The sequence below is a fragment of the Colias eurytheme genome, chromosome 3 (genome assembly GCF_061535395.1).
Source record: "Colias eurytheme isolate Ceu_HAF_F1 chromosome 3, ilColEury1 Martin Lab GWU primary, whole genome shotgun sequence".
NCBI classification, from domain to species: Eukaryota; Metazoa; Arthropoda; class Insecta; order Lepidoptera; family Pieridae; genus Colias; species Colias eurytheme.
In genome coordinates, this window is record NC_142982.1 from 12,424,461 (window position 1) to 12,450,992 (window position 26,532).

The 26,532-nt window shown below is 33.8% G+C and overlaps 1 protein-coding gene across 1 annotated transcript in view; it reads left to right on the forward strand.

Annotated features, from left to right (window-relative positions):
* Positions 1-26,532, forward strand: part of Nlg3 (Neuroligin 3) — a 113,824-nt gene that overhangs the window by 73,600 nt on the left and 13,692 nt on the right. The window contains exons 5-9 of the mRNA XM_090120106.1: positions 2,210-2,326; positions 2,910-3,035; positions 15,487-15,625; positions 19,244-19,456; positions 20,599-20,737. Coding sequence (XP_089976232.1) covers positions 2,210-2,326; positions 2,910-3,035; positions 15,487-15,625; positions 19,244-19,456; positions 20,599-20,737 — 734 coding nt within the window. The remainder of the gene's footprint in view (positions 1-2,209; positions 2,327-2,909; positions 3,036-15,486; positions 15,626-19,243; positions 19,457-20,598; positions 20,738-26,532) is intronic.

A 26,532-nucleotide genomic window follows, 5' to 3' on the forward strand; every position in this document is an offset into this window, starting at 1 on the left:
ATTGAGTTTTCAGTTCACCTAAGAATTTTATACATCTTAGTAAATAAATTTCTGGACTGTCTACAGAACTTGGCACACATTTAGATCTCAATTCTTTTTTCGGCAAGTCGACGGTTGAACTTGGCTCCAATTTTTACATTTATGTTTTTGTTGGGATATCATTACTTTTTGTACAGAAAATTACTTTGCAAATTTGATTTAATTTATGTATTTAATACTTTTTATAAACGATTTTTTTTTATTTTTTCTTGCGTTTTCGTTCGCTCTATATATAATTTACGTGCTCGGGACTCACTAAGAGATCATTTTAAGAATACTGGTATCCTTACTGTACCATCACAGTATATATTTAATAATATTTTGCATGTACACAAAAGCTCTGACTTACACACAAGAGTAGGAGATAGACAATATGGCACAAGCAAAAGGCAAATTATGGCACAAGGAACAGGAATAGAATTGAAATGCCATTTTTTCGATTAGCCAAAGTTAAAAATTCATTTATGGGTCAAGGTATACGCTTATACAATAGAATTCCTCACAATATTAAAGAGTTTAGTAGTTCTAAATTTAAAACTTACATAAAAAATGTACTAGTTCAGAGAGCGTACTACAGTATTCAGGAATATATGGACGATAAAGACCCATGGAGGGTTGTCGCGTAAAAACCACAGGACAGTTCTTTGGCATATTATGTACTTAGTTAGATATAAGTTACATATTATGTAAATTTATTGACATTATTTTAAAAGAGCAACTATGGAGTTTCTTGCCGATTCTTCTCCATAGATACTGCTTTCCGAATCGGTGGTAAATGTTAAAATACTATGTAATGACGATTCGAAAGTGCTACTAAATAGTAGTCTAATTGAATAAATGAATGTTTGAATTTGAATTTGAATAATACACTTGTTAATAATTATATTGCATTAATCAATCTTACACACGTCAAGATGAAGAATAGGTATTAATTAACAATAAAAATATATTATTTAAAAACTTTTGTATAACTGTTCAGGCTATTGCCTAAGTTTAGTATCTAGATTCTTACTTGGTTACATCTACTATCTTTCAGTGCAAACTGCAAGTCCTATCAAAATCGGTCCAGCCGTTCCAGATAAAAAGGGCAAAGTTTGAAAAAAGCGTGTGTGCCGAGCACACGTGTCAGAAGTAAAACTTCTTTGGCAAGATGCAAAGATCGTCGTAGAAGAATCGTCGCCTTACTCCATGACGTGACGGTATTGTCATGACGCGATCTTGAAATTTTACTCTCAACGCGCCTAAGAAGTTTCACTTATTATAATTTTAATATTACGCAAATTAAATCATTTCGACCTTCGACGAAGCCTTCTTCCATTGTACTGAAATTAAAACTAAACTAAACACTCATAATTAATAAAGAATAAATAAATGTGAATATGTAAAATTATATATTATTTTTAACTGTATGAGCAATATTTTTATTACAATTTTCTTTTATTTTACGTTTAATAACAGTTTTGAATAAAGAAATCATGCAATCGAAGTAATCTGCCCTAGCGATACTAGCGCGAGTGAGTGTGATGTCAGAGGCGCATCGAATCCACAGATGTTTCGCGCTAAAATATGTAAACTTCAATAATCTATATCTCAGTCATTTATTGATGGATTTCAATTTTTTTTTCTGCCACTGATTAGTTTTGATCTATATTTTAACACTATTATGGTGAATATAATATTTTCTATTTTTATAAACTTTTCCATTTTTCCATACAAACAAAATTAATGTCATTGAAAAAAAAATTAAATACAGATAAATTCAGTATTTTCTGATTTTTTCCTTTGTACACTCACTATTACCTAGTTGATTACAAAATTTGAACTTTCTAGGTCATCTGGAAGTGGGTTAGGTTTTGTATATGTCTATAAGTCAGTCAGTCTTAAAAATTGCGATTTTTGGACATTAATATCTACGCAACTGTTTAATCTATATTTATGAAATTTAAGGTTCTTGTTTATCTCGAGGTCCTCTTGATATGTACCAAATTTGGTTTATTTAACTTAAATAGTTTTCGAGTTATAAGGGGGTGAAAAGTGGCTCGAAATGGTTCGTGTAAATATACACACGGCCGCTGCTCGCCAGTTCTCTTCGCTTGAACTTGGCTTGACACGCTGCCGCGTGTCTAGATATAAACTTGTACTAGTATTAAAATTATCTCTTTTGTTCCAGGTCTCCTCTTTCACAGAGCAATCCTCATGTCTGGATCAGGTCTAAGTCCCTGGTCGTTAGTAGCAGATCCGAATAAATACGCAGCTATTGTTGCTACTCATGCGAATTGTTCACCAGGTAATTTGAACTTTGTTGAGAGAACGATAAGTATTATAATCGCATGAATCAATAATTAAATGAACATAGGATCTTATTGATTCATCTATATATATAAAACTCAAAGGTGACTGATATAGTGATCTATCAACGCACAGCCCAAACCACTGGACGTATCGGGCTAAGATTTGGCATGCAGGTAGGTGTCATAACGTAGGCGTCCCCTAAGAAAGGATTTTAAGGATAGGTTTTATCCCGGAAATCCCACGGGAACGGGAACATTGCGGGTTTTTCTTTGAAAACGCGGGCGAAGCCGCGGGCGGAAGGCTAGTTAGGGATAAGATTAATATGAACTCATTGTACTTTCCAACATCTCCTATTTATTTATACAAAGAATACTATCTTGAGTAGCTTTAGAAAACACCATACATGTAAAATTACGTACTGTCTTGCTTATAAAATCAACCTAAACAATTTTTGTACTTTCATACTAATCAAATCAATTTCTTTCGTATACAAGCAACTAGTATACTGCTAAGAAGATTGAAAAAAATAGTAGCATCTGTTGTGGCATCTTTATCACTAACAATATTTTTTCTTACAGATTTAACTCCGCCCGCATTACTAAGATGTCTTCGAGAGCGTCCACTAGAAACTTTGCTGTCAGCACCAGTTAAGGCACCTGACTTCTCTTATGCATTTGGGCCAAGCGTCGATGGTGTTGTTATAGGTAAATAGTTGTTTTCTATACTTTAATAATAAATGGATATTTCTTTCTTTGAAAGTTGAAGAGTTCGTTTGGTTGAACGTGCAAATCTCAGGAACTACGAGTCTAATTTGAAAGAATATTTCAGTATTAGATAGCCCATTTTTCGAGGAAGGTTATAAGCTATAATATTATATCATCACACTAAGACTACTAGGGGCGGAGCAATGCGCATAAAACGGAAGGGGCACAGCTAGTCCATACTAATATTTTAAATGCGAAAGTAACTCTGTCTGTCTGTCTGTTACTCAATCACGCCTAAACTACTGAACCAATTTGCATGAAATTTGGTATGGAGATATTTTGATACCCGAGAAAGGACATAGGCTACCTTTTATTGCGAAATATGTACCACGGGCGAAGCCGGGGCGGACCACTAGTATAACATAAACTAGAAACTAGCTTTACAAGGTAGAGAGAGAAGAACTAATTATATAAATTGGATATAATACATTTTTAATAGTTATTATTTATAGTTAATAGAAACGGTATCATTAAAAACGTTTATATACCGGCAAAGTTCCAAGAAGAGCATTTCCGTTGAACACGACCATCTTGTTCTACATTTAGAAAATATAATATAGTTTATTATTTTATTATTAGATATCCTGTGATTGAAATGTATAAAGTTCGTATATTTTATTACTAAAATATATATAATGTTATCTTCTGTAAAAGGAACAATATTGAAGCAAGAATAAAAAGGGTCCACATACTTAAATTTTTAAATAAATAAAATTATGTTGAAAATTCTACGACGGCAGAATAATTTTGTCTGATTGTACGATTACCTAATCGTACAGACAATAGGTACATGTATGAATGCAATGCGTCGATGGTGCATATTTTATTATATTGTATTAATTATTATTTTAAGTTTTAACACACAGTTCAGTTCGCATTCGGACTCCGTACCGGGCGGAGCTTCACCATCTCATCCCATTACAGTTAAAATAAATATATCTCTTTATCCCAATCTCATATCTTATCTTTTACCCCAAAACTCCCCCTTACATTGGTCCTTCGAGCAAACGGTGAATTGCGGGACCGGGACAAAAAGTGTGCATAAAGTTTGTGCTGTGTTTGTGTGCGTGGTTCTGGTTTCCGTGATCACATCGCGACCTCGGTGCTTTTGAAAGGCACCACACATATCTCCACATCTCTACCCTGGTGTCTTGGGGAGACACCACACCTCAACCTCGGTGCTTTTGGAAGGCACCACACATATCTCCACATCTCTACCCTGGTGTCTTGGGGGGACACCACACCTCAACCTCGGTGCTTTAGGAAGGCACCACACATCTTCATATCTCAACATTGGTGCCCTGGAAAGGCATCGCATCTCTACACATCGACGGAATAATTCACATCTCGGCGCGACGTAAGCGTAACTTGAAGCTAACCAAGTAAGGTTTCTTATTTTATCTCTTATTTTCAAACATGTCGATGGAGGATATTTTAGCTACCCAAGAGCAATTAATAGATGCATTGGATAAGCTACATATAAACTTTAAAAAGGATGGAGCGGAGCGAAAGACTTCCGATTATATACGACGAAGACTAGAAACGCTAGAACAATATTTTGTAGACTTCCACAACAACCATATGATACTTCTATCTTTTAACGATCACTCTCATGAGTATTTTGCATTCAATAGATATGATCAAATTAAGAAAAAATACAATAACATAAAGACAGCCTTGCAAAATTATAAATCTTTAGAAAACCCTGAATTACAACCTCCAACCTTTCAAACCCCGTCAACCTCTCATGAAAAACCTCCCAACAATATCTCTAATATGAATAAAACGGAAGAGCTTATGAAAAAACAAACAACTAATTTTAAGGCTTTTTTGCGAACTGTTTCAAACATAAATCTTGATCTTATATCGGAAAAGTGGGAATTTGAGGATATCCTAAAGTCCTTGCAAATCCGCTGGTCGGCAATTGATACCTTGCATTGGGAATTAGAAAACGAATTGAGCGGAACGAACACAGAATATGAAGAACAATTTACTAATTATGAAAAACATTACTATAAGTTAAAAACAGATATTAATAAAAAGATGTATTCTCTATCTCATATAGAAAAATCAACCCCAAAAGTAGAGCTGCCTACATTCGAAGGAAATTACATGCAATGGGTTTCATTTAAAGATCTATTTACGGAAACTATTCACAATAATCCGTCACTATCTAATGCACAAAAGTTACAGTTTCTTAAGAGTAAAGTTAAGGGCGAGCCTGAAAAAATGATACAACATCTCCAAATCAGCTCCGACAATTATCTCACATCTTGGAATATCCTCAGTCATCGTTACGATAATAAGCGATTAATCTTTACATCTCATCTTAATAATCTCTTAAATATCCCTAATATTCAATATCAGTCGTATCAACATATTAAACGGATTCATGATGTTACATATGAGAGCATTAATGCAATTGAAAACCTTGGAATTAATGTGTCATCTTGGGACCCTTTTCTTGTTTGTATATTATCTCAGAAGTTAGACCCAGAGACATACAATGATTATATGCAATCCTTAAAGTCGCCCAGAGAGATACCTGTATTGCAAGACTTTTTACAGTATTTAGAAATCAAGTTTATGACGCTAGAGACCTCACGAAAAAAGCAGGAAAGCTACACTACAAAAGCATTTAATCAACCATCAAATCAGCATACACATTTAAGAAACTATAATAATCAATCATCCTTTTCTAAAAGTTATAATAATAAATTTAAACAGAGTATTAATAACCCATATTATACAAATCATGCTATTTCGCAAGTAACTTATTCCAATAATATAACAAATGTAAAACGCAAGCGGTGTCCGATATGCAATTCCAGCGAACATCGCCTTTATACATGTCCGACGTTATTACAAATGCATCCTTATGAGCGAAGAAAAACGGTTGAAAACATGAAACTTTGCCTCAACTGCCTACATTACCACAAAGGAATGAAATGCTTTTCACAGATATTGTGTAAGCAATGTAATAAAAATCATAATACCCTTTTACATGAATGTTTCGCGTCACAGAATATGACACCGGAAGCCTCACGTTCAAGGTTACACGGGGCTCATTCGAAACCTTTACGCCAGCAACAAGAAAATATGAACACATTAGTATCCCTTCCATGTGACCCCAGCGAAATACCTATTACCCGCTACTGCAATTATCAAGGTATCAGATGGATCTCACCTTAACACGAGAGCGCTTTTAGATCAGTGCTCACAAATCTCAACTTTAAAAAATACACCGTAAAAATGAATATATCAATGTAATCTTAACTTAAATAGCAACATCCAGTAGTTATGGGAAATGAAGGATGAACCTTACTCTAAATCTTACTTTAAATCTATCTCAGGAAGACCTTTAAAAGAAAATTTCGAAGAAAAATTAGGTGCATCAAAATCTTAAATGTATCGCCTAATTTATGTAATCAGAAAACAAATAAATGAAACAACCTCAATTAGCATGCGAGTATAAGCTATTCATATTGGAATACAAAGAACACGGACATATGATACCCTGTGTGTCGCACGCCGACTTAAGGCCCAGTGGCCACCTACCGCGCACCTTACGCGCGGAGTCATCAACTACAGCCTTGCGAGTTGTGTTCGAAGCATCCTCGAAAACGTTAAATGAATTATTAACCTTTAATGATCTCATGTATAGAGCGCCTAATATGCAACAAGACCTTCAAACCCTAATTTTTAGATTGCGCCAATTTAAGTACGGGCTTACGGCGGAATTGATCTCAAATCCTACAAAGCGACAATTTTTGTCCGAAATATCGAAAATCTTTGATCCCTTTACAAGATGAGATTACATTATAAAATAATGTGATGATTAAATAATTATCTTACTATCTTACTATGAAACGATCTATTGTTAAGCTATCACTGTTATCTACAAATATAGATACTATTAATGAATCTACCGACTATGATAAGGAAGAAATTAAAACCTCGAAAACATAGAATTCATATCTCAAAATAATATGTACCATGATAAGAGAACATTTAAACACAATGCGAAGCTATAATATTACAGCGTGCGCACGAGTTCGGCGAAATGGAATATTATAAGAACATTTAATTTATTAGTGATTCATTTGATATGTGGTTTAATCGACAGAGTAGGCTACGTTGCTAAAACAAAAGCGGGTTTGTTAAGCGTTATGGAGGGTTGTACTATTAAAACTAAAGATTTTCAAGTCTTTTCTCATAAAAAGCTGTCGAGCAATATAAATAGGTACCACTTCCGAGTTTGTGGCAATAGAAATTGCTCCAATAAATCATCTTACAAATATAATATCGATCTCCAAATTAACTGGTTGTTTGTGGAAATAATAACGTTTTGGAAACAATTGCTTCGTCAACGAGCTTCAGCAGAGCCGGCGGTGGAGGCTGCGACCAGTGTCGCGGTCCCCGCCCGGCCACCCCCAACCCCAGTGAAAAGTGATTATGTGATAAGTGTTAGTGAGTGTGATGTGCGCGTAAATAAACATGACCAAGCCTCGTCGCCAATCTTTCGAGTGTTTTCGCTTCCCAACTTAAGTGAATCTCTGTAACGCTATTATTAAAAACAATTGTAACATAATCTTGTAACCCTATCGTAAAGAACAAATGTATCTTAATCTTATAATTATTGTATCTTCATCTTGTAATCATAACTAACACAATCATTTAGTAAATAGACACTAAATTGTAATATCACCTTGTTAGTTTTAAGTTCATCTTTCATCAAGTTACTAACCTTCACCTTTTTCTCCCCCGGGAACATGTACGATTACCTAATCGTACAGACAATAGGTACATGTATGAATGCAATGCGTCGATGGTGCATATTTTATTATATTGTATTAATTATTATTTTAAGTTTTAACACACAGTTCAGTTCGCATTCGGACTCCGTACCGGGCGGAGCTTCACCATCTCATCCCATTACAGTTAAAATAAATATATCTCTTTATCCCAATCTCATATCTTATCTTTTACCCCAAAACTCCCCCTTACACTGATGATATTTCCGAATAATCGTAAAACGTCGAAACCTGCTGACAAATCTCGTAAAATCCAAGTATGTATATTCGACATTCTAAGAGAAAGCTTTTACTTGAAAAAATTCTATTAAGAATGAGGAAATAGATAATATATTTCCATTTCCTTTTTGCTTTCTAATTGGAAATTATAAAAGAGTTAATACAATTGTCAGTATTTCTACGCCAGTTACTATTTTATAACTTGCGGAAATGATTAGAGGAACGCTTTAACATTTATTAAATCGTGCTGCAAGTCTTTTGAATATATAAACCAAAACCAAGTCATCTTTAAAATATAAAGCACTAGTTTCGCCCACATTGCTCCGCTCCTATTGGTCTTAGCGTGATGATATATAGCCTATAGCCTTCCTAGGTAAATAGGCTATCTAAAACCGAAAGAATTTTTCAAATCGGACCAGTAGTTCCCGAGATTAGCGCGGTCAAACAAACAAACTCTTCAGCTTTATAATATCAGAGTAGATGTTAAAATAATAATAGTTTAAAAAAACTAAAAAACACGCTTTTTATAGAAAGCCGAACTAAAAAATAGTGTATTAAATTAGTGTATTAATTATTATTTAATTATTATTGTATCAAATTAGTGTATTGTCATCGGTCCTCATTAAATCTACAAAGTTTGAACGAAATCTGGCCGTTTAAAGTGGGTCAAAATCGCGCCCAAAGAAGTCGGTTACGAACATACAGGTGAAGCTAATATAAAGCGTGTAAAAATGAAAGAGTTTAACTATTTACAGCATTTATTGTCCGAAAGTTTAGATACATGCTTTGCAATATAATCTCATACTAGCAATACACAGCTCATTTTAACAAAGTAATAGCTACGAGATCCAATTGATGATTTCATCGCGACGTAATGAAAAGTGCAACGTTCGTGATTGGCTCGCTCCATCTCCACGCCATCTGTGTTACAGTTCCAATATATCGGCTGTTCCTTTTTTATCCAATCACTAGAGAAGAATTGTTTTCATCAGCACTTTAATGCGCTTTTATTACAGTCTCTCTTCAAAACTCGAAAGGTTTTAATCCTGTTAAAAAATATTGATGAGAATTCCAAGACAATCTTTCCCAAAATTGCTGTCAAACTATACGTATCTAACATAGAAAAATTCGTTAGAAATTTCAGCATATTTTTTCCCAAAATTGCTGTCAAACTATACGTGTCTTAAGAAGAATTCAATTATCTACCATCTTAACAAAGACGACGAAATAACAAATTCGGCACAGCATGTACATAGCTGCAAAAAGTAATATCAGTAAAAGTATCAAGAAACAACGTCTTAGGATGGAAGTTTGTGAAATTCACAAGTGTAGGACGGACAACACGTGACGGGAGTATAAAGTGAGATAATTCGGTTAAGTTCCAGAACTTTCTGAGGATTACGCTGGATTGTCTTTTAAGAAGCTGCGGTCGGATAGTGATTTATGATTACATGCTACGTTTTTGAGGTGGGATCAGTTAAATTTAGGATTGAGATGTCGGAGAGAACTGTCTGAGAGAGAATAGATGTGATAAACTTGAATAGAACAATATTTTTTTTTTAATTTAATGATTTAGACAACGACATAAATTGATGATGAATAGCATTGATAACTATTGCTATCGATCGACTATAATGCTTTTGAGAAATAGTACCAACCAAGCGATAGACCGGCGGTTTTCCAGTAATAATAACCGTCTTCTTCACATTGTTTAGTACACTTAAAACTAAAACGCTTACTCTAATATTTATAATCGTAGCAGATATGTAATAATATTGTAAAATAATGATAGCATAAGTCCGAAAATAAAATCTGTAAGTATCTGACATAAAACAGTCCCTTTATGACCTCTAAAACAAGCAATAAAGAGTTGTCATAAAAATCCATAGAAAAAACTGCACAGTAAAATGCAATCATTGGAAGTGCCAATCAAAATACCTTTTTTACGGCAATAGCTATTGTCCCAAATGAAGACCTTACGTTGGGAATAAAACTTGTCAAACAATTGAGACAAATTGCTGGTACATAAAAGTATTTTGCCGACACGACTCTGAGCTTGGAGTTGTGAAGGAATTCAACTCGTCAAGAGTAGCGATAAAGTTGGTATTGATCGGAGAGTTTACAAGTTAGCAGCAATTCAATTACATTTATAGATAGCGTTGGATTTAATATGAAACTTAGATATTGCAAGTTGAAATGTTGGCACGAATTTGATAGCTTAAATAGTTTACATTCGAAGGTATAGATGACGTTGTAGCCATTTAATCAATTACTTATAAGTTTTGGGTTGGTATTCAATACCATTTTCAATCATTTGAAAACGTATTTTGTATTTCACATAGTATCTTATGTTTACCGCAGAGCAATTACAATATCAAAAAAACATTAAAATATTTTAATGTAGCAGTTAATAAAAACACAATGAACACAACTGTCGTTATAATTTACACATTTGTCTGAGTTGTTCCGAAATAACTTTGCAAATCTTAAGCAAAACTCTGTATTGGAAAGTGTCAAATACATATTCAATAGTTTTACATCAAACCGTTAAATTACTTGTTCCTTAGCTGAACAACAAAATTCGTACCCAATTCTTAGAACTTTATAATACGGAGCGGGAGATAATGAAAAAGCCGGTGATATTAAAGAGCTGTCAGTTGTAACATTACGCAAACTAACATTTCGGTAAATAACTATTCCACAATCTGCCTTCATTTCTCGCTCCGGTGCCAAGCCTGAAGTTGATAGTTGTAGATTTACGAATTGTCCGCAAAATTCCTTACTTGTCTACCCGCGTTCATAGTATAAAGAGAGAAGTAGGCCAACTCCCGGCGTTTAGGAGCGCACGGTACCTAAACTTGTGAGGCGCAGGGTTGTCACTTGTCTCATTGATATTTTAATTAATTGTATAAACAAAAACCGACCGCTCACAGCAATGATGTGGCCCTTACGAGACCAGTCCCAGAGTAGGAACCGAGTGGTGTTGTGTGCGTGCGTACGTACATGAACGGGGATAATATGGCCAAGCGCTCCGTGTACATAAAAACGCGATGTAGGTACCATTGTTCGAAGATAACATACTTCTCTATTTATACTATGTCGCGTTCGCCGTTATTAAATTGTACCACAAAGTTTTCTCATCTTGTGTCTCCTCGTTTTTAGCTGAGCATGTTGAATCCCTTTGATTTCTAATTTCGTTGTTTTTCGCAATATCAAAGGCAATTACTTGTTCAAATGTGTAACTTTTCTTTGTTGTTGATTACGGTTGCGTATTGTATGTTTGTTTTCAGTAGTTAATATGCTATTTGAATAGTAATGTATGGGAGAGTAAACTCATTTGTGACATGGATTAAAATTATTTCTGTATGAGTATAATATTGACTCGCTTTACATTCATGAGTTTACTCATTATAACTTTTTTTAAGCTTTATTCTCAGTCTAACTAATTAAATTGGGGCGTAGCAATAGAAAAATATACCTTAATAAAAAATCTGTTTGTATTTTGTAAAATTATTTATAAAAATGTGTCAAAAAAAGAGAATTAAATTTTATACAGCTACCATTTTAAACGTGTATCCGACAGCAGTTAATTATAATAGATATCTGTTGTAAAATTAACCTCGCATTCAGTTAACTTCATAATTAATGGAATCATATTAAAATATCATCAGTCATTTATTTATTATATCTATTTTAATCATATTGAAACAGATTATCGTGGTACCTACGAATATTATCAAGGTAAAACTTTTTGAGCATGGATTGATGTTTATTACTAATTTTTACGAATAAAATATGTGGAATTCTTTTGCTACCTACTATTTGTATGAAAATGTCTATCACTGTAATTTTGCGGCAAAGATTTTAACCACTTTTCAACGGTGCATTTACATCAAACGAGCGAATGCTCATTCTAACCTCACTATGTCAAATTATTTTAGTGTAAACAGCCCCCCTAGTAAAGTGGTTTTCTGTTAGCGTAGCGTTCAATAGAATAGACTACGAATGTATGAGATTGACGTAAGCTGTAGATACGTTTATCTACAGCCTACGTCAATCTCATACATTCGTAGTCTATTCTATTGAACGCTACGCTAACAGAAAGCCACTTGACTAGGGGGGCAGGCGTAGAGCATTCTTTCGTTTTTTCTTAGTACGTTCGAAAGGATTCTATGCATTGTTCTAATACTGAACAACACTGAATACGAGATTTAGTTTACCCTAAAAAATCACGAAAGAATGCTCTTGCTCTATCTCTAGCTCTATGTTCGCCCGACGTAAATTCACCGTTAGGTAAAATTTTATAAGCGTGTGATTCTTTTTAAATTGATACGTTCAGATGATTAGTTCTTATAGTATGTTCACATAATTTTTCCAGTAGAACATTTACCTTATACTGTTGGTTGAGGTTTAAAATCATCGTCTATTTTTAAACAAAAATAGCAAATAGCCAATGATATTTAAAAAAGAAATACCTATTTATAATTCCGACAGTACTAATAAACAACTCGATAAACATAATTTGTTGACCGCATTTCCGATCATTAAGCACTGCGGTTTCTATTGTTGTTTAATTAAAGTGACCATCGATTGTTGAATGAGACAAAATTATTTGTGTTCAATCGCTGGCTTTTGCCTAATGTAGTTGCTTTGATAGCATTGAATTATGCGTGAATATAGCTTATTATTAGTGTGAATAAAATGGATGATTAATCATGTTAGTGAACTTAGCAGATCATTTTTAGCAGAAAAAAATGTGAGTTCTTATCGCGTGCAGTTGAGTTCTACAGTTCCTGATACTTTTTAGAAAGAGTTCTGGCGTTTTTACCTTAACAAACGACATTTGAAAAAACCCGACCTGGCTTAACGTGATGCTAAGACGTAATGCTACGACGTGATGCTACGACGTGATGCTACGACGTGATGCTACGGCGTGATGCTACGCTGTGATGCTACGGCGTAATGCTACGGCATGTGTTACGGCGTGATGCTACGCTGTGATGCTACGGCGTGATGCTACGGTGTGATGCTACGGCATGATGCTACGGCATGATGCTACGGCATGATGCTACGGCGTGATGCTACGGCATGATGCTACGGCATGATGCTACGGCATTATGTTACGACATAGTGCTACGGCATGATGCTACGGCATGATACTACGGCGTGATGCTACGGCGTGATGCTACGGCATAGTGCTACGGCATGATGCTACGGCATGATGCTACGGCATGGTGCTACGGCGTGATGAATTATGACATAAATAAATTTTCTAGTGTTTCATTTTACGCGAGTATTTCTAAAAAGTATCAGGAACTGTAGAACTCAACTGCACGCGATAAGAACTCCTTTTTTTTTTTGATCTGCTAAAAATGATCTGCTACGGGAAGTTGGCAGATCATTTTTTCAAATGTCGTTTTTTAAGGTAAAAACGCCAGAACTATTTCTAAAAAGTATCAGGAACTGTAGAACTCAACTGCACGCGATAAGAACTCACATTTTTTTTTGATCTGCTAAAAATGATCTGCTAAGTTCACTAACATTGATTAATCGATTTTATGACGATTAGCTTATGTTTTCGTGTGGTCAGATTTTGGGACATGATTTTGATTCTACTAACTAAAATGTGTAATTTTTTTACAAATTACTCAGCAGTTGGCATAGCCAAAGCGTAAACAATATTTTCCTTCAAAAAACACGGTATCTACTTCCATGCTAGTGCGATATCATCTATACTAATATTATAAAGCCGAAGAGAATTATTATTATTAATATTGTTTGTTTGAACGCGCTAAACTCAGGAAGATCTGATTTGAAGAATTCTTTTGGTTATAGATAGCCCATTCATCGAGGAAAGCTATGGGCTACATATCATCATGCTAAGTCCAACACTAGTTGAGCACTGAGGGTAAAACCGCAGGGCAGAGCTAGTTTGTAATATAAATCTATCTCATTAAACAAACAAATTAAGTGTTTAAACGACAAAGCAAATGAAAAAGCAACTATTATTACCGCTTCCACTATAAAGGCGTGCACATTATAAATTCACTAATTTAAATCATACAATCCGACTACACAAAGTTGAAAGTAGCTTAAATTTTCTGATGGAATTTTTAATTAAATAATCGTGTTCGAGTTCATTCTAGCGTCATAAATAAATTTCCTTTTCTAATTAGACCACGAATTTTGTATAGTGCTCTGAAGACTTTGAGATTTAATTCGGAAGGATAAACTCTATGATATATAAAAAAGCTAGATACGTTACCCGCTCTCTATTTTGGCAAGAAAAAACTCAGCTAAGTGCCCGAGTTTCACTTAGTCACGCACCATTCAGCGTCGTGGCTGGACGTTCTTTTTTATATTTTAATCGGTAGTTGTTATTACGAAGTACATGAGTGAGACATGTATTATGTCTCGTGCGTGAGAGTGAAAGAGAGAACAACTGTATTGGTGATAATGCGTTAGTAAGTAGGTATGTATTAATTACGCTGTTTTTAGTGCAATGATGTTGGCGTATGCCGCGTCTACTAGTATAATAGAGTCATTGGATAAACTAGACTTAACTAGCATTGGGAATACGATATAGGTAAAATGGAGTTGTTCACTTTACTACATAAAATATCTGCGTTATAAAACTGTTAGAGGTAAAAATTGTGTTTTTCAAGTACTGATTGATATCTCTGTTTTCCTAAAACCCTTTCGATTGTTTTTCTAATGACTACAAAGAAGATATTATATGTTTTATTTTAAACTTACCATTACTTCCCGAGTATCTTAATCGTAGTTATCTATTGGATTAGATATCAATTGGACAGTAACCTATACCATTTCTAGAAACGCGTTGACAATAAATTGTGACTGAACATTAATTAAATGGTTAGAAATCAACCACCTCACTACGTGAACATTCCACACACGGTAAAGTTCTCGAACAATTTTCGATTAGCGATGCTTATAAAGACATTAGACGAAGAAAAGTCTACGCTAAATTGAAAGCATATGATTTCCAATACAAATATTATAAAGCTTGAGTTTGTTTGTTTGTTTGAATGCGCTAATCTCAGGAACTACTGGTCCGATTTGAAAAATTGTTTCGGTGTTAGATAGCCCATTTATCGAGGAAGGTTATAGGCTATATATAATCACACTAACACCAACAGGAGCAGAGCAATGCGGGTGAAACCGCGGGGCGCAGCTATTTGAATAATATTGCATCAAAATAGATTTCTGAAACCTTTACTAAGCTGTCGAAAAAACAATGTTTACACAATATTTAAACGTTAAACCTAAAACCTAAAAATAAAACAATATTTGCTACCAAACTAAACAAACCAATAATAACAATACCAATTCCACAGACACAGGGGACATGATGGCCAATCCAGAATCAGGGTATGACTGGCAGTTGACTCGAGCTCTAAACGGCAAGCCAGCAACTGCTGTTAACATCATCAATGCTGTCCTGATGCGGGAGAGCGCTGTCAATCAGCTTACCAAGTAAGGCTATCCAAATAAGATTTAAACAGATGTTTTGCGCGAAGTGACAGTAGTACCCACCTCAACGCTTCGCTTATGAGGCGTGCAATAGTTACTGTAAAGTAGGGAAAGTGTGGAAATTATGAAGGCACATAAGATTCACTGTTAGATCATTTATAAGTGTAAGGCGTCGTCTTTGCTGTATGTTCTTTTAGTACAAGTTTTGGTTGTTTGTATTTTATTGGCAGCACAATATAATAAAATCAATTAATTAATAATGAATTTGTTTTATGGAGAAAGTATATTTGAAAAGAGTATCGTGAATTTTTTGCAGATCCTTTTCTGTAGTAGTGTCATTCCTAATTAGTGGAAAATAATTATTATCCAAAAACGTTTACATAAAAAAGTCAATTATAACAGTTCAAGTTTGAACTGGAACGAAACTTTTTGCGTAACTATTTTAAATTTAAGGTTTAACTTGAATAAACGCTGCCTTATAAACTTCTGTAACGATTAGAAACAATTTCGTAATCTTAAACTTATAAAATGCTTCATGTAACCCTGCCTTATGCTCTATAGAAGTGAGCTTTTAAAGATTAAATTTATTAACAGGGCAGGAAGCATTTAAGGCATCAATTTGAGCGTTAATTAACTTGTTAGCGATTGGTACAAGTATGAAAGTATATTAAGTTTATAAATCGTTTAAAGGATCGTTCGAGAATAGTAAAGTATCACGTACATTTTTACATTATTATTGAATAGAAAAACGAAAATAATTTATTTTTATACTGTAGTTTACCTTCCAGTTACTATACACATGAGTGGTTTAAAGTTCATAATTATTTCACAGCTTGTAATTTACTCTACAAGTATTATTATGGGGTTAATTATATTGACCGACCCGCGAAGGCGCAAAAAAAACCGAAATTTACTTATTAATAATTTATTGTAAAAAAATTACATGATAAATTATTCCTAACTTAAACTATGTCCCTCCCGTTCGATGTTGGAACAAAGAGTGCTCGTCGTCCACGGCGGAGCAGCTACAGCGTCGCGGTGGCGATGATTGCCGCAACACTCTCTGGAATCGCAGGTGTGCGCGATGTCGCAATTGCTAACAGGTGCAAGTCCTTCTTGGGTGGCCCCATGCATCCTCTAATAGTTAAAGCGTGTATACACAGTACATAACACCTCCCTCCTGAAGTTCAGCGATTATTGGCGGGCAAGGCTCGTTAATATCGCTGAAATTTCACACTCCGCCGATTGATGTTCTATTTCTTCTTTTTGATTATGATTATGATCATGAACACTCGTAGTAATAGGCTTTGATGTAGGCACTCATTTTTGGATCTATGATGGTTCAGCTTGTCCTCACATAGATACTCTAGGCCAGACTTCGGGCATTCTGCCTCCATGTAATCCTCGTCGTGAATTGCCACAAAAGGATAGGGTGGAATTAGGACTTTACTATCTTTATTGGGAACTATGGATAATTTAAATAATTTAAAGGTAGTATGAAGGACAACCGGGAACGTAAAAACTATAACTATATTTCTAAATATTCTCTATAATTAACTTGAAGGATTTGCTCTTTGCCATAAAATTTGTGTAATTTATTTAACATTACTATCAAACTCTGGCAAAAGTCTAAGTGCATTAAAAATTTTATCCAAATCTGACATTTTAAATATCTGTACTACCTTTAGGAATATACTAAATTTAATTAAATTTATTAACTTCGTTAGATAAAAAAAAACTTAATAATCTTTACTTAATATATTTAAATTTAAATTATAAATGAATTAAATGGTAAAATTCGAAATTCAATTCATAATTAATTAATATTTGAACTTATTAGTCTTTTATCAACGAAATATAGATTTATATTTGAATTTTACAATTGATTTTATAAAATTCGAAAATTAATTCGTAATGAATTAATATTTAAACTTATTAATCTATATTTGAATTTTACAAATTGATTTTGTAAAATTCTAAAATTAATTCGCGATGAATTAATATATTTTAAGCCTACGCACTACAGTTCCTCGGTTCCCGTGAATGGGTAATCTAGGAAAACTTACAATCTAGGAGTGGCAAGTCACTAAGAGAATTAGTGTACTTACAGGATTTAAATTTCGGCCTTTCTTGCAGTATCAATGTTCGGATACCCTTCGCGTTGCGGCGGCCAACGGTGTAGGTTCTGGATCCCCGTCGTCGTCCCTCCGATGGAATAGCGATACTCGATGCTTGTAGTTTCGCGTTCCGAGAGACGGCTCTCTAGGATTATCCACAAGACTGCGCCAATTATATTGACCGACCCGCGAAGGCGCAAAAAAAACCGAAATTTACTTATTAATAATTTATTGTAAAAAAATTACATGATAAATTATTCCTAACTTAAACTATGTCCCTCCCGTTCGATGTTGGAACAAAGAGTGCTCGTCGTCCACGGCGGAGCAGCTACAGCGTCGCGGTGGCGATGATTGCCGCAACACTCTCTGGAATCGCAGGTGTGCGCGATGTCGCAATTGCTAACAGGTGCAAGTCCTTCTTGGGTGGCCCCATGCATCCTCTAATAGTTAAAGCGTGTATACACAGTACATAACAGGTTTAAAACTCATATTTATTTTAAACCTTGTAATTTATTTACGATAATAATTACCCAGTATTCAATTGTTTCTGCTCTTTTCATAATAGTGTACCTTTTGTATTACAACTACTTTTAAAACTTTAATTAGCGTTGAAACTTACATAGCATTCGTCCATTTCAATCGGGGTCAAACGCTATTCCATGAAAGAAATCTTTGAAAATCTTGGACATTGGATACTTAGGCAAGGCTGAGATTTCCTTTCAAAAAGTTTAAATTAAATACTCCTGGAGCTATTCCGAAGATATACATTTACTGTTTGGATATCCCCAATTATAATTTATTTGGATGTTGATGTTGATGTTTATTCGTTAGGCAACAATTAAAGTTCGTTGGTACAACATTGTTAACAGTTTTGAATTTGTACTTCTATATTGTGTTTAGAGAGTTTATTCAAACTTTTTGAATAGTTTCAATTTTGTATTTTTTGTAAAATGTGTAATAGAGATTTTTCTCTCATGACAAAAAGTATAATCATTGAGAATTAGAACCATGAAATAAGATAAAATTAGCATGTTATAGAGACGATAAAACAAGTCAATAACTGCGTTAAAAACAACCGACTTCAAACTTGCACTTGCAACATTTACAAATACAGACAAAAATGCTCATAAAATAAAAACTACTGGGCCTATCCGAATAAAATTTTTATGGGACCAATTCGACACCATCCCGCATCGAACAAAAAAAGAATCACGTAAATCGGTTCAGAAACCACGGAGTAATCGGTGTACATACATAAAAAAAAAAAAAAAAAAAAAACAAACATACCGGCCGAATTGATAACCTCCTCCTTTTTTTTGAAGTCGGTTAATAAGGTGAGTTCTTATCTCGTCTTTTCTTAATATGAAAAAATTCACGTCAAAAGTTTTGCAGTCAACTCAATCACTCATCTCACTTGAATAAAAGTCAAATTTACCTCCAGATTATTGCAGTTCAAAATATAGTCGAAAAAATACCCCATAATAGTATGTATACTTTTCTCTAGATACGACCTGATGCTCGGAGTAACAAAAGCAGAAGCATACTTCGCGTTCAGTGGAGACGATATTCTCTTCGGTATAGAAGCCGATAGACGATCCAAGATCCTCAAAGCCTTCGTGAGGAACACCTACAGCTACCACTTGTCAGAAATCCTGGCCACCATTATCAATGAGTATACGGACTGGGAGAAACCGGTACAGCATCCAGTTAATATCAGGTAAATTTATTTTATATGGTCGTTATTAAACCTACCTAGTTTGGAAAGTTATTATCCTAATTCTGAATTGCTTTCTGGAATGTTCTCTGGGAAGGAGCACAGGATTTTCTTAGCTAGGAAGATAGAGCCGCATTTAAAATTGTACTGTATTCATTTTTTAATTCAATCAAGTTTTTTTTTACATTTCTAATTCAAGCGGAGACTATTAAATAAACAAACCAAAAATTATCTTTGCCGTTCTTATGTTATGTTTATAAGTGGCGTAACACAAATTTATTTTTAAGTTTTTAAGGTGATATTATATTATGTATAATAATTAATGATTTCCTTGAGCTATAAGCTTGTCTGTCAATATGAAAAATTTGATGAGTTACCTTGCTTCAATAAACCTGCTTCCCTTGTTTTTAAATGTAATGTTAATAATTATGTAAAATATGACTCAGTTTTTTGGTAAAGCCGGCATACATTCCCCAAATATATTAAACAATTCCGTTAATTACAACGCGTGCCTACTATGAATATATTATTTAAAAATGTCGAAAAAATATTCGAAAAATAAAAATAAGCTTTTGTTTAATTTCAACACTTTCATAAAAAAGCATGTGTGTCGAGCATATGTGTCAGAAGTGAAACTTCTTCGGCAAGATTCAAAGTTTAACTCCATGACGTGACGGTATTGCCATGACGCGAACTTTAAATTTTACTCTCAACGCGCCTAGTTTCACTTCAAAAGCTTTTGTCTAGTTTTAACACTTTTAATTTGATAAAATGTAATGATATTTCAGCATAATCATTGTTAGTACATATTCAGATAAAAGCTTTACCCTCCACTGTTTTATAATATTATAATAAGCTACTTTTAACATTGCATTTACATCAAACGAGCGAATGCTACTTCTAACCCCACTATGTCAAATTATTTTAGTATAAACAGGCGTAGAGCATTATTTCATTGTTCTTAGTGCGTTCGAAAAGATTCTATGCAATGTTCTAATACCGAACAACATTACATACGAGTTTTCGTTTACACTAAAATTTTTGGTACTATTAAGTATTCTGTGTTAAAAGATCAATGATCTTGCTCTAGCTCTATGTTCGTTTGATGTAAATGCACTGTTATAAATAAATTATTTTTTTAACAGAGACGAGACACTAGAAGCGCTAAGTGACGCCCAGGTGGTCGCGCCTATAGTGTTAACAGCCGATACACATTCGGCATTACGAAGAAACTCTTATTTGTACGTGTTTGACTATCAAACGAAGAATGGAGATTATCCACAGGTAAGTCTATAGTATGGTATTAGCTGCTGAATATTGAGAAATTTCTTTACGTTTCTAGATATTATCGATTTTTTTGTATACAGACAATTTTTAAGCTATTGCATAGCTTCTATCGCGGGCCTTGAGCGCGGGGACCGAATCCAGAAATTGCATAACGAAAAACCTCACGCTTCCCACTCCGACGGGCGTGGAGGTGTGGCTTGAAGGCATAGTATGCAATAGCTTTACCGCGGCAGTCCCCGAGTGCCACACGTCTTTTTTTTACATTTATTATAATATGTACCGTTAATATTATGTTGTTAATACTTGAAACAAGGCTTAGCTAGAAATAGAGTTATCTTTTTGTAGATCGATTAACACAAGTAAATTATATTTAAATTCAATGCGAAATATCGTTTCTATTGCTACAAACTTCCATTGTCCGCAATGTTGCTTCTTGTTCTTTAAGTAAATATAATTGTGTGAAATAATAGAATATGTTATGTTGATTATTAAAAACCAATAATTGTTTAAGCCACGTCCATAAATATTTAAACTTATATTTCATCTAAGTCTTCCATGACTTCTAATTTACCCTAGACTCCAAAAAATATTTTTAACCGTATTAAAAATTCATTTCACTCAACCTAATTAAAATCATCTTTTCGTTTTAAGAAAAACATCTAGATAAAATAAATAAAAATCAATTGAGAAATTGCAGCGTTCCACGTGACTTACCTTTCTACGCAGTAATATTCTCAAGGCGTTTCCGTTTTTTTTTCTTTAGAATTTCTTTGATACTGAAATAGAACATAGAAGAAGCAATTACTGTATTCATATACTATCTGACACAGTTTCTTTACGAGCTATCTGCTTTCTTATGTACAGTACTGTCTGAATAAAATTTGAACTTTAAAAATACTTCATTAAATAGGTACATAGTTTTTTGTTCAATCTGTATAAATAGAACCGTTTATTTTTAATTTCAAAATAACAGTTTTTTTATTGTATAATTATTAGTACCCAGGTAAAATATAAAAACAAAGTAATTAATTACTAAATTAGTCGCCTGTCTGTCTGTATTTAATATTAATATTATATTAGTCAGGCTACTTTTAAAATAGATAAAGTGGTATGTTAGTAGATTAACTAAATCTTTATTAATTTACCATCTCATTTAATTCATACCATGTGCAAATACAATCATTTAACCGAAATAATTTTCAAGTATGAAATAATAAAGTTTTGTTTCACTCGCTCTTATTATAACACCAATAGCTCCATTTCACTTCTTCAAGCATAATAATCGTTAAAAACAGCTTTATTATGCTATATTTGAAATAACGCTACAATAAAAATGCGCATTCATTTGACGTACTTTCATTTCAAGTTATTTTCATATAAGAATGTATTATTTGCATTTTCAAATAAATATTATAAAGTTCTTGAGTTTATTTAAAGTGATTCAATGAAATTGTATGATGCAGATATTGTGAATGTAAGAGAAATTTATATATAAGGTTTAATATTTGTATGGTTCTCGCGGCTTGTGTCGTATATATAGAGGTTTTTTTGCAGACGATTCTAATTCTTTCGAATAAAAAGGGGTCGAAATTTTCTTCTGTATAAAAAATAACAGTTAAAGGCCACGCGTTCTTCTTTTTTCTGGGTTGACCTTAATATAAAATAAAGCCACTTAGAAATAACCTATCTACCTTATTTCTAAGTAAATTATACAGGGTGTAATCGTTAAGTGTGCACAGGCGATTTTTCCGTAAGTATTACAGATAACAAAAAACTTTAAACTGATATCGAAAGTACTTAACCTAATGAGTAAAATGGCGGTAATAAATTTTTAAAAATAAATCGAGAAATATCAAAAAAATTATCTTTAAACCCTCCCATACATTAAGTATGAAATATGAATATCCCATATAGTTACATTTAATATGAAAGATTTTAGCTTTCTTTTTCTTTTTTTGGTTTTCTGCTTTAATTACTTCGCAAATTTGAAGTGACATTTTCCACGTTTTTCCGGACATTTTCACGCATTTTCCGGATATTTTCCGGGCATTTTCACGCATTTTCCGGATATTTTCCAGACATTTCCCAGGCATTTTCCGGTTATTTTCAGGGAATTTCCACGCATTTTCCGGATATTTTCCAGACATTTCCCAGGCATTTTCCGGTTATTTCCCGGGGATTTTTCAGACATTTTCCAGACATTTACAGGCTATGTCAGGGAAATGTCCGGAAAATGCCTGGTAAATATCTGGAAAATACCCGGAAAATGCGTGAAAATGTACGGAAAATGCGTGGAAATGTCTGGAAAATATCCGGAAAATGCGTGAAAATGCCCGGAAAATATCCGGAAAATGCGTGAAAATGTCCGGAAAAACGTGGAAAATGTCACTTCAAATTTGCGAAGTAATTAAAGCAGAAAACCAAAAAAAGAAAAAGAAAGCTAAAATCTTTCATATTAAATGTAACTATATGGGATATTCATATTTCATACTTAATGTATGGGAGGGTTTAAAGATAATTTTTTTGATATTTCTCGATTTATTCTTAAAAATTTATTCCGGCCATTTTACTCATTAGGTTAAGTACTTTCGATATCAGTTTAAAGTTTTTTGTTATCTGTAATACTTACGGAAAAATCGCCTGTGCACACTTAACGATTACACCCTGTATACAAATATAAATATAGTATGTGTATTGAAAAAATCTTCAAAATCATTTCTGCAGTCCAAGAGATTATTTCTAGAAACGCAACCTACAATCTTCTAATTAAATAAATAAATAAATAAATAAATAAATATAAATAAATATTATAGGACATTATTACACAAATCGACCTAGTCCCACAGTAAGCTCAATTAAGGCTTGTGTTGTGGGTACTAGGCGACGATAAATATAATATTTAATAAATACATATTATATAGATAATAACACCCAGACCTAAGAACAAATAATTGAGTTCATCACACAAATATTTGCCCTGACCGGGGATCGAACCCGAAATGACGTCATTTTAATATAGAAATAATCTTAGGAAATAATCATCAAACCTTAATTATATAATTTACAAAATGGCGTATTGTTAGTTCAAAATGAAACTATTACCCCGCTTAAAAATTAAACCAAGAGTAAGATTACAACATAAATACGTAACGAGCTTTTGACACTATTTAAAAGGGACTATAATTTCTCTTAACAGGGTAATTGCATTAAATTGTAATATTTAATCCGGTGAAATGTAAATGGAGTGTAATTGCAGTAATCGCACAGTGTAAAGTGATTACTTTTGATGTTTCTTTTATTTATTTTTATTGTGCTTACTTTTATAACAATTATTTAAAGTACTAGCTTCCGCCAGCGGCTTCGCCTGGTGTTTTGATAAAAGGTAGCCTATGTTCTTTCTCAGGGTCTAAAGATGGTCTGTGGCAAATTTCATCAAAATCGGTTGAGAGGTTTAAGCGAGAAAGCGTAACAGACAGACAGGCAGACAGATTTACTTTCGCATTTATAATATTAGTATGGAAGTATGGATTTCAAATCTTATTCAACTGCTATTTCTATAAGAACTAGTCTACAAAAACAACACTGAACTACACTTGATCAACTGAGCTAAAAAGCTAAACTTGCAGCCATTATTATCCCCAGAAAAACCTCTGCAAAGTGCACACGTACGTCATCGTTTAAAGTTTCAATTAATTGGTTCAGACTCGGTTACCAGATGTGAGAAATTTCCAGAAACTTCGCTTGGAACCATGATATATTAATTAAAAAGCACAACTATTATATGTTTATGCTTTTCGTTATGGTGCAAAGAATTGAATTGCTAGCTAGCTTGAATTGAGTTGAATTTGCTATACATCGAATCATAACGTAAGAAAGAGATTCGTTTAAACATCTAGGTAAATAATTAATATTCCCAAGTTTTAATTTTCATACCACGATCTTTACATATTAGTCAACTATGTCTATTTTTAATAGCAAATATTAAACGCATCTTGATAATTTTTAAAGATATGTGGTCTAACATTTTGATACAATGTTTACGAAACAATACATCAATCAACTTCAAATTCTATTTACTCCCAAAACTACCATCTGACAGCCCTATTCAGTACTTGTAACAGTTAACTCTAACAAAGTTATCGAGCCTCTGATAGCAGCCCACCAATTTGCTGCAGAACGCGATCGAGCGTCTTCATTTCATAGCGTAATTAGAGTTCACCAGCTTAACTAGACCTCGTCGATTTAGGCTAAGGGTGTTTTTCCATCAGAGATGTGCTATGCGTTTGATATCCGCCAATCGTATTGGTGGAATGTTGGAAACTGATTAAATTAAGATATTATGTTTTGAATTGATACTTCTTTACGCGTGTTGAGTAAAATTTCAAGGTCGCGTCATGACAATACTGTCACGTCTTGGAGTAGGGCGACGATTTTGGTATCTTTGAATCGTGCCACAGAAGTTTCACTTCTGACACGTGTGCTCGGCACACACTCTCTTTTTCATAATACTATGGGAGGTTGCCTGCTAGGTAAGTGTGATATTAATGCGTGTAATGGATGGTCACGAGTGGCAGAGCTATGTGCAGAACAGAGCCTACTACCGATACATCACATACCTAGCTAGAGCTGCGCATCTTTTTCACACAGCTACTTTGAAAGAAGAAGAAAGAAAGAAAGGACATTTAATTCAACACACATACACAGACTTAAAAATAAAAAAAAGACGGGGACTGCCGCGGTAAGCTATTGCATAGCATGCCTTCAAGCCACACCTCCGAGCCCGTCGGAGTGGGGAGCGTGAGGTCTTTTCGTTACGGAATTTCTCGATTTCGATTCGATATATATTTTTTCGATTTCTATAGCTCAACGACCGCTGGCTGATGATTAATAAGTGAAAAGTTACGTCGTTTGCCAATTGTGAACTAATGAGAGGTTGGTAATTAACTCATTGTTGATGGGAAGACTTTACAATTAGTTATTATGAAAGAATGGCTGATGGCAAGATATTGCTGCTTCCAAGATAATCGAAGTATACTAGATTATTGGCACATTTGTATAGTAATCAATGCTTAAAAAATGTGGCACCAATAAATGTGTTAAAAAAAAAATAAACATTACTATAATTTTAAAATATCTCATAAGGATTTGGTTTAGACTTTAGAGTTCCATAAAGACTATTTTATTGCCAGAAAAACAATGCTTTATATTTTGTAGTCTACACGTGTGTATTATAAAAAATAAGAACTAAACCGTGATTAAAATATAACTTCAAAAATTCAAGTAACTGCATATCTTATAACTTTTATGACCATGCGCACGTTATATCGACACTAGGTATAAATTTTATCTTCGCTAACTAGCTTTATGAAGTCTAAAGTCATAAACATAATTTTTATGATAAAAAAACATGAGAGGTGTCAAGGGACACCCGGATGGAACGAAGTTCCTTTCGATACTGGCTCGTGCAGCGATCGGGGTAGGAACGTACAGGGCGGCTCACGCTAGATTGGCTGTTCGCGCGCTAATTTCAAGTATTTCTTGTTTATTTCAAAACCATCGCATATTTCAAAATTCTAACTCGGTACACGTATAGGTTGTATATTTTATAGTTAATATCCAAAAAGTCGTAACTTTACGTTTGTTATTTTGAAGATGACAGAGATTTAAAAAAAAAAATAACAATGAAAACTTTGTATTTTTTTCTATCGAGAAAATATCATGGAATCATGTTTCTAAAACGGTACACGTATTGTGTTACTATTGAACTTTCTTGTCAAGAATTTTTATCACGA